We start from the raw sequence: 14,217 nt of genomic DNA on the forward strand, positions 1-14,217 counted from the left end.
ATCGATCAGCTTCAGTTAGCAGCTGTAGCGAAGGAATCGCTCGATCGGGTTCAGTTAACAGCCATCGATCGATCGCTCGGGTTCAGTAACGCGTAGCCTGCAGTGCAATCGCTCGGGTTCAGTTAGAGCCCAACGCCTCACTCGGGTTCAGTTAGACCCCCAATGCCTCGCACACACGCGTGTACATGTACGAGAGAAATGCGCAAACCTCCATGCATCGCTCGTCCCCGACCACCCACCATAACCGGGAACACCCCGAAATTTTCCTCGCCCTCGCTTCTACCATGGTTTTTTCTGTCATGGACGGCCCAAACAATGTCATGCAGCTGCGTCTCCGGCCCGCCCAGGATGAAAAGCCCATTTTCTGTCATGATTTTCTGTCATAGAAGTAGGAGCCCACCACATCTATGATGATACCGGGTTTTGTCACAATTATCGTCATAGAAGTGTCATAATTATGACAGAAAAAAAATTGTTCGGTCCAAAATGTCATGGATGTGTCTTGTTTTGTAGTGGTGGCAGCAGCGTAGTGTCTCCTGGGTGGCACGCGCTTGGTAGGCCATGTCGCGGCCATGTCGCGGCGACGGCCTGGCCATGAACCAGTGGCAAGGAGAAAGGAGATCGCCTCCGCTATGGAGGAGTGGAGAATATGCATGAAGAGATAAGGCTGGATTGATGCATGGACCCACCCTCCTACGTGCATCCATGGCGACGGGAAAGAAAATGAAAAGGGGAAAGGTAGAGGAAGGGAAGAAAAAGGAAGCGATGCCTGGTCCCACTAGCGTATGTGTCTCGCGAGCCAGGGACCAAGGCTCGACCGGTTCGCCGGATGGAAGCGTTTCCCATAGAAGTTGCAGAGCGAATAGTAGGTAGCAGCATGTGTGGCTTTAAGCGGACTAGGTGAAGAAAGCCAAATCGGCTGGATATAGTGAAGGCGTGTTTGGTTGCCCGCATTAGGCCAAGCCTGGCCCGCGCGGGAAGAAAGTGGCCCGTTTGGCTGCCTGCGTTCACTGTGCGGCCCGCATCGCACGGAACTTAAAGCATGTCCAGGCCAGGCCCAGGGGAAACGACCGAATCGGCAGTAGCTTGCGAGCCTGGCTTGGGCGAGGCAGGGAAGGGTGACGTGCTTCTCCCCTCGTGCGAGCAGGGGAGATGACGCGAGTTCGCCCGCGTCGCCGAAAAATTGGTGGGAGGATTTCGGCTTACCTCCCACCGAGTCCACCCTTATTTAGCCCCTTCCTCACTGCCCCAACTCCCGCCACCATTCTTCCTCCGTTTGAGCTTTCTCATCGACGAGCAGGTAAGCGGTGCATCTTCATCGACCGGCAGTCCACGGCGTCGGCGCTCCTTCACCGGCCGGCGTTGATCTTCCATTACCGTCCCCCTCGTCCTCAAGCTACAGCCATGGCCTCTGTGAGTTCAATCCCCCTTTCTCTCTGTTCCTTCTAGCTAGATCTGAGCTGCAGCTAGGGTTTGATCTAGATGCATGTTTGATTAGTGGTCTGATCTGTGAGATGATATGGTTGGTTGCTATGTTGCAGTTGCAATTTGTGGTAGGGCTAGATGTTCAAGCATGTGGTAGGCTAGATTAGTAGTAGAGTTTGAAGTTGAACCTTGTGCTTGTGTTGAATCATGCTTAGATCTGTGATTTGTAGCTATTGGTTGTCCATTTGTAGCATGTTGTTTGTTGTAGATGTATGTTCCTGCTCATAGATTGTCCGGTATGATAGCGATGAAGTATGTGCTTACTATGTAGTGATGAACAATGTACATGTATGCTTCTCCTTTCATGGATTGTCCGGTATGTTGTGTGCTATGCTTATTGTCAATGTGTGCTATGTTTGTATGACATGACCACGCAGACGCAAGATCTTAGTCAGGCCCTTGTCGTGTCTGACAGCCAGTTTGCTCCATCGTTTGTCGAGGACTCGCAGCCTATGTCTGAGATGGCACCTGATTCGGAGGTGTTCGAGTCTGATTCCCTCTATGTGCCAGTAGTGCTTGTTGAGCCAACTCCTGCTGCTGCCGCTGCAATCAAGCTAGCAGCAGCAAAGACAAAGAAGGATGGTAGGTCGAACAACATGAAGTGGCAGCCGTTCATGTCCACGTTCGTGTTGAACAAGATGTGTGAGCTCATCTCTAGTGGAGTTAGGACTGACAAGGGCTTCAAGGAGGTGCACTTGAACACCGTTGCGAAGCAGGTGTTCGGGTTCTGTGGGCAAGAGGTGTCTGCAACCCAGGTGTACAACCACCTGAGGAAGTGGAGAAGTCGATGGATCCAAGTGTCCAAGCTGAGAGACTTTAGCGGCGCCTCATGGGATGAGAACACTTGCTCCATAGTTCTGGAGGTAGAGCACTACGCCGGCCATGTCGCGGTTAGCTTACAACCCTCTTCCTTTTCATACTGTCCACCATTGCCTACTCCTAATCGCAACTAACAACACTTGCATTTCATTCTTAGGACCACCTAAGGGACGCTGAGTTTCTCAACACACCCATCCAGAACTACAGCCAGATGCAGCACATCTTCTCCTTCGGGCTGGCAACTGGGAAGCATGCCATGGGCTCGGGTGAGCCTCTTGGTTCTCCCATGCCAGACTTCCCTGGGAGACCGGACGTCGAGGTCCTTGATGGCCCTGACAAGCCCGCTGTGAAGCCCTTCGACAAGCCATTTGACCACGTCCATGATAGGAAGAGGAAGAGAGGAGGCCTGGTGGAGGAGGAGATCAATGTCTTTTGCAGCATGACTGAGGCGATGAAGGAGGTGGCAACAGCCATTAGGGAGTGCAAGCCCCTCGACGTCCACCCTGACATGTATGGCATTGTCATGACCCAGGGTGGCTTCAGCGACAAGGCTCTCATGGCAGCTCTCAGCCACCTGCTTGACAACAAGGCCCAAGGTGTTGGGTTCGTTGCCATGGCCGACGCTCACAGGGTGTTGTGGCTCATGAGCTGGCTGGGCAAGCACTACTACTAGAGTAGTGCTGCCTGTGAGCGTGCATGATCCCCGATGACGATGGCGGTGGCGACGACGACGACGATGACGATGACGACGTACATTTTGTGTAGCTAGGGCTCAAAAACTATTTGATGGTCTGTATATTTTGGTGAGGTGGTATATACTAACCCCTCATGCTGATGGTGAACTTGTGGTGGTAGGACGACACCTCTTTTGGATGTGGTGGTAGGTTAACACCAAGGTAGTGCTAGGTTGAACTTGGTATGTCGTATGATCATGCATGCTTTACTTCTTTTCTGCTCCATTGTTGTTTGTGTGCTACTTTGCTTCCTACTTGTGTGCTCCATTGATTTGCTGCTTCAACTCTTACTCTTGTGCATTGCTACGGCAAGTGGTATGCCATGTTCATCGGTGAGGCTTCAGTTTATGGGAAGAAGCCAATGCACAAGTGACATCGTATAGCAACTGCAACTATAGAGGGTTCAAGACTAGGCAGGCAGCAGAACAAGCTTACTCCGCCTGGTGTGAAAGCATGGACGCAACAGTGTTGACAGTGGCAAGGTTGGAGGTGTCAAAGTGGAAGGTGCTAAGGTGGATCGTCGGTTTGGGCTGAAGCTGAAGAACTTCATCATCTTCGCTCAGTTCATCGTCATTGATGTGTTGTGCTGTTGGTGTGCTAGGTGTGATCATTGTGGGTAAGCTCACCAACTAGGGTACAAGGTAAGCACAACATGTACGCCGTATGCAACCAAATGCCGTGTTCATGTGCCTCTAGGGCCAATGCAGCCAACCAAACAAAATGCACTTGTGTATTACCTAATGTAGGAACACTAGATGCAGACAACCAAACAACTTGCAGATAGCGTATTAGGGCCTGTTTTTGCTCAACCAGGTTGGGTTGAGAAGTGTATGCGATGCAGGAACTATTCACAACGGCAACCAAACACGCCCTGAGTGCATGATAGAGGAAGCAACGGCCCCGGACCAGCGCCGCCGCATGGATACGACCGGATCGACTTTGAGAAGTGACTAGTTGTGTTATCAATTCGTCTTGCGTGAGCCCTTCTTACTAGAGCGGATTTTTCATGGAGCCTAGAATTTTAAAAATTCAATCCTGAACTTTTAAAGTTTCAAAATAATCTGAAAATAAATTCATGGGTACTTGGGGATGTATGCTACATGTGTAAATTTTCATTATGAAATACGTTTTGATGTGAGCTGGAAAAAATCTGTGTACTTTTATAGTGAATAGTACATGTGCTAGAAACACATGGTTTTGTTATTTTTGTCTAGCTCGCATGAAAATTTATTTCGCCGTGAAACTTTACAGACAAGTGGTATACATTCATAGGCAAGTGTGTTTTTTTTTAAGAATTTTTTGAAACCTAAAAATCAAAAATTTCATGGAGCTCGGTAGCCAAACACAATTTCCGCCTTTTTTTGTTTTTTTTAGAAGAACACAATTTCCGCCTTCATACCCCATACGATCGTTTTTTTCCGATGGCCCATGCTTACCCCAAAAGATTCCAGGCGGGCTTCGTGTGGTTGCATACGGCCCAATTAACCAGAAAGCTCAGGTTTTCCTCCTTGGGGGTATAGCGGAAAACCCTATAGGACGCTCATTGCGTCGTAATGTCGAGGCTTCGCACAGGGGGGGATCTGCGAGCAAGCGATGTAGTGGGCCGGCCCATTATCAAGCGTTCGTTTGTCTGTACCGTTTTTTTCCTGCCGGTTTTGGGAACCTTCTAGAAGGTTCCTGAATTGTTTTTTCTCCTGATTTATCCCTTTTTTGGTTTTTCATTTTTGACTCTTCCTATTTTTTATTTTTTTCCCTGTTTCTTTCTTCCGATTTTTTTATTACTTATTTGTTTTTCCTTAAATTCATTTTTTTATGAAATGTTCCGACTTTACTTTTTTTCAAAAATTAAAAAATTGTTCACTTTCTGAAAATGTTCAAAATTTCATAACTTTTATTTTTTTTAGGATATTTCAATCAATAATCTCATTTCAAAAATTGTCCGTGAATTTAAGAAATGTGCATGTTTCCAAATTCGTTCGGAAGATTCAAAAAATGTTCCCATCTTAAAAACTGTTCAAACATTTGAGAAAATTTTCATGTTATGAAATATTGTTTGAGGTTTCAAAGAATGTTCCCATTTAAATAGCTTCCCAAAATATAAAGAAGTTCTAATTTTGAAATTTTGTTCTGGAGTTTCAAAAAAAGTTAAATTTTTCAAATTTGTACGTGTTTCAAATTATGGTTTGGAATTTGAAAAAAAAAATCCTGTTTTGAAAAAAATGTTCATGCTTCAAATTTTGGCTTGGAATTTCAAAGAAATGATCCAGTTTTGAAAAATGTGTTTTCAAATTTTGTTCTAGATGTTCACAAAATGTTTGTGCTTCAAATTTTGGTTTGGATTTTCAAAGAAATGTTCCAGTTTATGAAAAAAATGTTTGTGTTTTCAAATTTTGTTCTAGATGTTCAAAAAATGTTCGTATTACAAATTTTTATGGAATTTCAAAAAAATCGCATTTTGAATTTTTTTTTCAAGAGTTTAGGAAAGTTGTGTTTAAAAAAATTTCATTATTTTCAAAAAAGTTCCTGTTTTTTGAAAATGTCTGATTTTCTAAAAAAAATGCACAACTTTGGAATGCGTTTGTGTTTCGTAAACATTCGAATTTTTTTCAAACGAAATTGGTTTGCGTTTGAAATTTCAAAAAAGTAGTATCGGCGTTAGTTATGGTTTGTAAGTATTTCGCGCAGCAAATTATACAACCTTGCACCCTAGCTCAACTGGTACTAGCACCTCTTCGCGAGCATGAGATCTAGTGTTCGATTTTTACAAAAGCCTCAAGTTTTTTTAGTTCGACTGCTGTTCGCTAGTTTGGGCTGGCCCAGTCGCGTCGTCCCTGTGTGTCGGCGCCCTGTTGGACGCAACGAGCGTAGCCTCCCTCGGGAGACTTGGCCCACTTAGCAGTTAATCACGGGATTAGACTGCCATCAGACGGACAGAAACTCTATCCAATGCCTCCAGTAATGGTTTCTGAACTCATCTCCACAGCAACTGCCACATGGAACGAATCACTGGTACGGTCAGTTTTTGTACCCATTGATGCTGAAGCTGTTCTCAGTATACCTATCTGTACAAGAAATATCTCTGATTTTTGGGCTTGGAGTGGTGAGAAGGGAGGCTTCTCTGTTCGGTCAGCAAACCGGTTGATTGTGCAAACAAAGATGGCGAGAGAGTCATGGATCGACGAGGAGGAGGGATCATCACGAGCTGGACATGAAAGTAATATGTGGTCGTCGCTATGGAAGGTCACGCTACCACCAAAGATCAAGCTTTTCCTGTGGCGGTTGGCGAGAAGCTCTATCCCTACGGCTGATGTGCTCCTTCACAGACACATGGGTGTTTCGGCAGCCTGCAAGCTCTGCGGTGCCACGGACTCGTGGAGGCACACGATGATGGACTGCACTCATGCTCGATGTGTTTGGTCCCTTTCAGATGAGGAGATGGTCCAGAAGTTGTGTCATATACGAGTGATGACCCAAGTGAATGGTTGTTTGCCCTGAATGAAGCTCTAACTCAAGATCAGTTCATGAAGATGTCCATCACTTTGTGGGCAATCTGGAGTGCAAAAAGGAAAGCTGTCTACGAGGATATTCACCAATCTCCGTTATCTACTCATATGTTCATACAGCGATACACAAGTGAATGGTAGAATCTAAAGAAGGTGGGGGCGACGAGGTCTAGCGAGAAGGTGAACAGACCAAAACAGTGGTTGAAGCCCCCGACCAATATGTCAAAACTCAACGTGGATGCAGCATTAGCAGAAAGACGTGGGGTGGGCGCAGTCGCCGCTATAGCCAGGGATGCTGAGGGCGCCTTTTTGGGAGCGTCAACAATGGGGTTCAGATCGATCATCAACCCTACCACTCTGGAAGCACTGGCGGTGAGGGAGGCAATGGCACTGTCGGAGGATCTACATCTTCACTCCATCCACGTAGCCTCAGACTGCAGGGAGGTCATCAATAGCATCAAGCAAAAGAGAGGGGCGGAGTATGGAGCCATCGTACACAAAATTATAGAGCATTCTAGTAGTTTTACTTCTGTTAATTTTGTTCATGAGTTTAAAAGCTCCAATGTGGAGGCTCACAATTTAGCGAATCATGCTTTGACATTAGGGGAGGACCACCATGTTTGGTTAGGTCACCCCGGAACCCTCTCTTTCGTCCCGGTCCAGCTGGTGACGGTTTAATAAAGCTTCGCTGATTGTCTCAAAAAAAAATCAGACGGACAGAAACGGTGGGGCGCCAAATCTGACGGGTTTTTGTTAGGTCAAAAAAAGCAAACGGCCTAAAATTCAATTTGGACTATTGATGGGAAGAACTTGCTGGGGACACCACTAAAGAGAACTTGCTGGGAAAACTACTGATGAGAAATTCAGTCTGGTAGCATGCGGGCATGCAGGAAAAACCTTTTAACACTATCCAGTAAGTGGGGGAGCAATCTGAGATTTGGGGCAGATGTGCTCCATCCACAAATTACTGCTAGTAAATCATTCAGTTCGCACAACGTCAATTGACACGAATTGCAATGAACAACAGGGATAATAATTTCGCATCCAACACCAGATATCACATCCTTGCGTGCGTCAAATTTGTACCACCCGCTGTGCATTTAGATGTCAACCCTGGTGTTTTGTGCACACAGGTGGTGCAAAGTGCATTCGAAACATAAAATAGAACAAATAAAATTTTAATCTGTTCAAACCATAAGCGTATCTGTAAGGGCGAGAACCCTGTCACCACAAACAAGTCGTAATTCCGTTTTGTGCTGTCGATTAACAAGCCTGCGTTGTTCTGAAGAAAAATTCGAATAATTGACAGAAAATCTCAACAAAGATCAAGCAGGTGTTCTAGAGAAGAAGCAATATCTACATGGAGTCCATTACAGGTATTCGCAATCTGCTTCATGCATGAACCCCCCTGTACCTTGTGATGCCACAGCATTTTGGCACCCTGTTCACAGCTTCTATGAAGTTCTCCACTGCAACTCGATTTGAATCTGCCCATTTTTCGAGTCAATGAGATGGAACTTCTCGTTAATCCGCTTGTTGCTGATCACGTCTGCCAGGGATATATCAATGTAGCCCAAGGCTTCCTGTAACAACATAATATAAGCATCAAGCTTAAACAATTTCAGACAGCACAGGCATTGTATCAAGACGTGACAAAGAGTTAGTCAAACTCTCAAGATCAAAAGAAACTGAAGGATTAAAAGCATCAAATATCTGCAGCGAACTGAAATTTTGAGGCTCTCCGTTATGAAAATTTCTCCTAATCAAGTTGCGGAGCAACCAAATGCTTGTAGTGAATTACCAGACCAATTAAGGGCCAAGCATTTCTTGTAGAATACCGTACCTTGCCATGCAATATTCCTTTCTTTCCAGCTTTACTTAGGACTTCAACATGCAATTTATCATTTGTAGGTGGTTCCTCACAAACAAACTCAAACTCATCCTCCCATCGTGGATCCCTGTTCTTCTTGATCACCTAGTACAGAGAGAAATTCAAGTGCCATAAAGCATGAGAACACATCATAACCATTCTAAATAGCTATGTGTAAGCATCTAGTATATACTACAGTTACAAATACCTTTGTTTTCTTCTCTTCTCCTTTAAAGATTATCTTTGCGTATGGGTTTGTGTGATGCTTCCCTTCAAGATCTTGAGCTTCGTGAACAACAACAAAAAGCAGCCCACCACCAGCTGGAGTATTGTCTGGAGCTTTCTGCACTTCATCAGCACCATCCACGTTTTCTTTCTCCATATCTTCTTCCTTGAAAGGCTTATATGTCGCCTCCAAAATAATCTGACCACGAGATTTCTCATTTTGTATATCATTTGGATCCATGGTCTTCAGCAAGTTAAGAGTCAACACTTTAGTCTCCTCTGGGGGAAGTTCTTTCAACAGAACCATGTTCATGCCCATCTTTTCATGTTTCCCAACCTAGAAATGTCAATGAAATAGCTTAGCTGGAAATTACTGTCTTCGGTAACGTATACAAAATGAAACAACTGCGGACTTCATGAACAAAGGAAGCCATACCTGTTCCCAGTCAAAGACATCAACTTCCAGCGACTGGTTTTCTGGATCTGTCACGACAAATTTGAAATCTTCATTCCACTCCGGATTGAGATTGCTGCGCTTCACTGATGTTTTCTTGGATGGAAGCTTGTCATCTGTCATCTTAAGTTTCGCGTATGGATCTGATTTACCCAGCAGATCCTTCTTTTTCAGATTTTGAGCTCTTACAACCTTCACAAGTAGAATTCCAACAGGCCTCTTTGATGCTCTGTCAATATGCAGAAGCCATTAGCAACACATATTTTAAAAGCCCTACACAAGCAACTACAGAGTGATCAAAACTATACTTTGAGGGATCCATTATAGGGACTTCTAGTGTCTTTGGCCACAGATACATGTTCCCAACTTGCTTCTTAATGGTGTCCTGCAAATGCACAAAACAGATTAGTCGAATAACGAAATATTTTCATTGATAGGGTAAAGCTAGACACCACATCTCAGGTTTGAGAGATGCAGCATGACTGCGGTGAGCAAAGACACACAAAAAAACAAATATACACTATTGACATCACACTACAAGGCAGAAAATCAAGACTTAGATACACGACAATGTGGTGTCATTTTGCGCGAGCATCATATAGACTACTACAAGCAACAGTGGCATACATACAACAAATTTGATGTCAATGTTACAGAGACACAGATGAAATAATTCAATTTAGAACCAACACCTAAATCAAGTATATGACAAGAATGAAGAAGCTTAAACATGAGAAGATTCAGAACAGGAGTCAGGAATACCTGAACGAATTTGTAAAGAACAGGAATAGCCATTAAATCTGCTCCGAATAGTTTGAGCCCAAAATCAACATGTGGCTGCAAAACAAATTATAACTAGTAAAAAGCTAAAGCAAGTGATCAGCAGGGTAGTAAGAATATAACCGATTAATTACCAGACCTTCTCCATGAGAGAAACACTGATATTAGCAAAGCAAGGAAATGTAGGCACCAACGGCTTCAGAGTAATACGAGGCGATGCGAAGACTTGCAGATCCACAATCTGAAAGAACAAGACAAAAAGAAGTAAATCACTATGTTAAATTCTACAAACCACAAAACATACTTATCATATCAAGACAGAAGCAGTTAATACCTGGACAGTTGCTTTCAACCCATAGGCCTTCGCAACAACAGTGATATTTGGATTTGCAGCCCACTTTAGAGATGGTTCCATTATCAACTCTTTCTCATCGGTGATATAGACTTTCATTCCTGGGGGAGGACATCAAATGTAAAACATAATGTAACACCAGCACATGAAGTGTTAAAAGCACATCATAATCACAAGTAGAAACTAGAAAATCATAATATCGTTAATTCTACAAAGAAGATCGAAGGGCGACGGCTTTTTTCAAGTGTAATTGCAATGTACTATGGTATAGACAACATATAGCAGATTAACTGGAGTGATAGCAATCTCTACATATTGCACATCTGAAGCTATAGTAGGTTCCCAAATAACCGCTTGATCGATGGATGGCAGTTTGATTGCACATAAACGTATAAATACAACTGCAGTTCAGATACTGAACACGACAATCACCATATAAAGAGCATGCATCTGTTCACAAATTCATGCACAATTCTTCACACTGATATTCTAGTTCAGAAGAAAGTCTGAGACCATGTAAAATATAGCTGCATTATCCATTTGTGTTAAGGGGGGATAAGAACACAAATCTACGAAGCAGAAACCTTGTTTTTGCCCTAAAGCAGGACCTGGTGTGAGTAAAGAGAACAGTGTCTGGCGCCTTATGCCTAAGAAATGCTACTAACCTTGAAAGGTGGGCGGTAAACTACCCAGAGTAAGTGTTTCAAACTCAACTGAATCTATCTTGTACTTCTCACAGTTCTCAGCAATAATTGGCTTTGCAATATCCTGCGCCATTCTGCAGATAGCCTAAAGGACAAAACCATATAGCACATAAGCTTTAATGCCAATCAGAGATAAACATCTTACGTCAGAGTAATCAACAGCATCAAGTACCTTGTTAAGATTGGGCCACATCAATTCCAGAAACCTGTTGAGCCAATCAACCTAACAACAAAAAGCAAGGAAGTGAGGATATAAAGAACTGTGAACTGCTACAACTTAAATACATGCTTTTGTTAAAAAATTAGTTGCAAGCTTAAAATTTTGGGAAGCATACTCTATCATAGTCAGGATTCTTGACCCACATAGGAATTTCAGGAAGGATTCCGTCCAAAGAATTTGAGTCATATTCCACAAGTGGGCGAACTTCGACGTCCTGAAAAGTAATCAGGAACAAACATTACCATCATGTAGTACTGGGTTTGACCATGAACATCATATGTCAGTTATAAACCGAACAAAGAGATACAACCTCCGTCCCAGAAAGGTTGCCTTAGATTTTTCTAGATACGAAAATCTAAGGCAACCTTTCTGGGACGGAGGGAGTATAAGCTTAAGGTATACGGCCTCCCGGGATCACATCAGTCAAAATAATTAGACATTTTTTAACAAAGCAGTTATTGTAGCACAACTATATTCATATACAGCAACATAAAATGATGATTATACAAAGAAAATGAGGTTCGGTGAAAGAAACTGCACACCTTGACATCCGTTGGCTGGAAGTATATGAAGAAATAGTAACCGATAACAATACCAGAAGAGAATCCAAAGCCAAATCCAAAGAGACCAAGCACCGTGCTGACTACGCCCATCTCTGATTGTTTTTAAGACCTTAAAATGTATGGCAGCTTTCTATCAGAAATTGCAAAACCAAACAAATTAAAAGATCAAATATATTTATAAATTGCCAAGGAACAAGCAGAGAAAGCTAATACCAGTTTTTAACATTCTTATTTTCTGCAAATATCCTGTTCAAATTTATTCAGATGGGTTTCTGTAGGGCATTATCTCTAGCCTAACCCAACTTGATTGGGACAAAAGGCTTTGTTGCTGTTGTTGTTATTGTTATTGTACCCTTTCAAATTTATACAGATGGCATGAAACAATCCCCGATTTATACTAGTAGTTCTTCTAATTACAAACATATCTATACCGATTCTGAAAGTTAACATAAAGCAGTTCTCAAATTAAAACTGGAGGAACCCATCAGTGCAGATTCCACCACAGTATGGAAGAAATGCCTCAGACCACATATCGCAAAATACTAAGCGAAAGGCTCTTTCAAATTAGTGAAAACGATAGGCGGGGGTTAATGATATAAAAAAAAACTTAGCATAGCTGATGCCAGTCGTCCTGAAAATACATAGATAAAGGTACTTGGGGGCGCAAGGAGAATAGCTGTAGCTTTCGAGCTGATCCCACGGATTTCAGAATAATATAGGGTGGCTCTACCAAGTTGCATGGTGGAGTAAAAGGGTGGTGGCACTTTTGGAGATTGTCCTTGCTCAAGGGTCACGTTGGTACTTTAATCTTTGCCTTCAAGGCAGGTTTCTTCTTTGGGATCGGATCATGGATTGTAAATTGCAAGTGTCAATAAAAGTAAGTGATGGGGCAATTATCAGACAATATAGGTCATCTCAGTGTTACCCAATATGAAAATTTCTTCATAAAAAATATGTTAGGTAGAATCGAGCTATTAAAAAAACAAACGAAGCAATCTGAAGGAGAGCTGCCGCCCAAACAACACATCCGTGCTGCTTAGAAGAATTCAACTACATCCAGTTGGAGAAACAACCAAGGTTGCCGCATTTATCGATTCACGAACATGCATGCCCTGACTAAACACGATTTGACCATGACAGCAAAATGAAACATCAGGGCGCATCAGACAGAGCAGATCGACGCACAAACGCACTACCAAACCGACGAATCAGGCGTCCAAACGACACCACGCGATGAGCCCGCGCCACGGGATGCGTCGCGGGAGGCGGATCTGGGTAAGCATCCGGCGCGGAGAAGCCCGCACGAACCCACCGACGGCGGCACCACACCCCCGCCCGGAGAACTGACGCCCGCTCCGCGAATCCGAAACCTCCGGCCCGGCGGGGCACGGGCGTGCCGGCCACAACCCGGCCGCCGCCGAACCCGGGCACGACGGGTAACCGAAGGACCGGCGGGCACGGGCAGCGGCCGCGCGCGCGTGGGGCGGCCCGAAACGGTTAGGAGGGGAAGGGAGGGAGCGGAGGAGAGAGGACGAACCAGAGGGGCCGGCGGCGGGTGTCGCGGTCGCGGTCGCGGTCCGTGCGGCGTCGGTCACCAGAGTGTCTGGGCGGAGGAGGCGGGGCGCGCGGCCATGGAACGCGGCGGGGAGGGGATTTCGAGGGGCGGAGGGATCGAATGGGCGTGCGTGTGTGGGTGTGTGGGTGGGAGGAAACGTCTGGTGCATGGGGCGCTCGGCACGTTGCGGCACACGCGGCCGCGATCCCGGGCGGGCGCGGTGGAGTTAATTAGCGGTGGGGGCCGGCCGGGGCCCACCGCTAATCGAAGACGATTATTATTATTATTGAGCTGCGAGGGCGCTCGGTGTCACTGGCGTGCGGGCCAGGGCACGGGCACGAGCGCATCCGCTCCGCGCACACGGCGGCGATGCGATGCGCGCGCCCCGTGCCGTGAGTCCCTTTTTTGTTTTCTCAGCCGGCCTCTCCGTGAATCGCTAATTTATGAAATGCCATATGGCAGAGTGTCCACCTTCGTGTCAAAGGTTCAGTACCTGAACGAGTGAACTCTGTTTTAAACGGGAGCAACTAATTAACGAGCGCTCTTTCAGGAGCCTCGCAACGATCAGCGTCACTTGGCGCGCTCTCAGCCATTCACCACATGTCGCGCTCTGGGAGCTCCTTTCGGAATTTTTTTTAAATTTTTTCGCACGCGTTTTCGGCTTTTTAAACGGTTTTTTTACGTTTTGGTTTTTCACCGGTCTTTCCTAGCTTTTCGATCCAAAAAAAATCGGGAAAAAAAATTTGCGCAAAAAAACGTTTTTTTCGCGAGAGGCACGACCGTGCCTCTTGGAAACGGAAAAAAACGTGTTTTCTGTTTTTTTTCCTTTCGCGAGAGGCACGGTTTTGCTTTCGCGAGAGTCACGCCGTGCCTTTTGAAAACGAAAAAAACATGTTTTCTGTTTTTTTTTCTTTCACGAGAGGCACGTTTTTGCTTCCGCGAGAGGCACGGCC

The 14,217-nt window shown here is 44.9% G+C and overlaps 1 protein-coding gene across 1 annotated transcript; it reads right to left on the reverse strand.

Moving 5' to 3' along the window:
- Positions 1 to 7,698: 7,698 nt before the first annotated feature.
- Positions 7,699 to 13,489, reverse strand: LOC123112884 (synaptotagmin-2). Its single transcript, XM_044533981.1, has 13 exons — positions 13,247 to 13,489; positions 11,689 to 11,818; positions 11,262 to 11,360; positions 11,099 to 11,149; positions 10,888 to 11,011; positions 10,205 to 10,323; positions 10,010 to 10,111; positions 9,853 to 9,927; positions 9,399 to 9,475; positions 9,073 to 9,319; positions 8,620 to 8,973; positions 8,385 to 8,516; positions 7,699 to 8,124 (listed from the first exon to the last, which is right to left on the reverse strand). Exons 2-13 carry the CDS (start codon positions 11,797 to 11,799, stop codon positions 7,996 to 7,998), a joined length of 1,620 nt encoding a protein of 539 aa, XP_044389916.1. The 5' UTR covers positions 11,800 to 11,818; positions 13,247 to 13,489; the 3' UTR covers positions 7,699 to 7,995.
- Positions 13,490 to 14,217: the final 728 nt, after the last annotated feature.

Source organism: Triticum aestivum, chromosome 5B (assembly GCF_018294505.1).
Source record: "Triticum aestivum cultivar Chinese Spring chromosome 5B, IWGSC CS RefSeq v2.1, whole genome shotgun sequence".
Lineage (NCBI taxonomy): Eukaryota > Viridiplantae > Streptophyta > Magnoliopsida > Poales > Poaceae > Triticum > Triticum aestivum.

Coding starts and splice junctions, on each gene's coding strand:
- LOC123112884 (XM_044533981.1), bottom strand. CDS start 11,799: ATGGGCGTAGTCAGCACGGTGCTTGGTCTCTTTGGATTTGGCTTTGGA. Junction 10,324..10,887: donor TTTACCGCCCACCTTTCAAG/GTTAGTAGCATT, acceptor GTCCTCCCCCAG/GAATGAAAGTCTATATCACC. Junction 8,974..9,072: donor ATGTCTTTGACTGGGAACAG/GTATGGCTTCCT, acceptor TGACATTTCTAG/GTTGGGAAACATGAAAAGAT.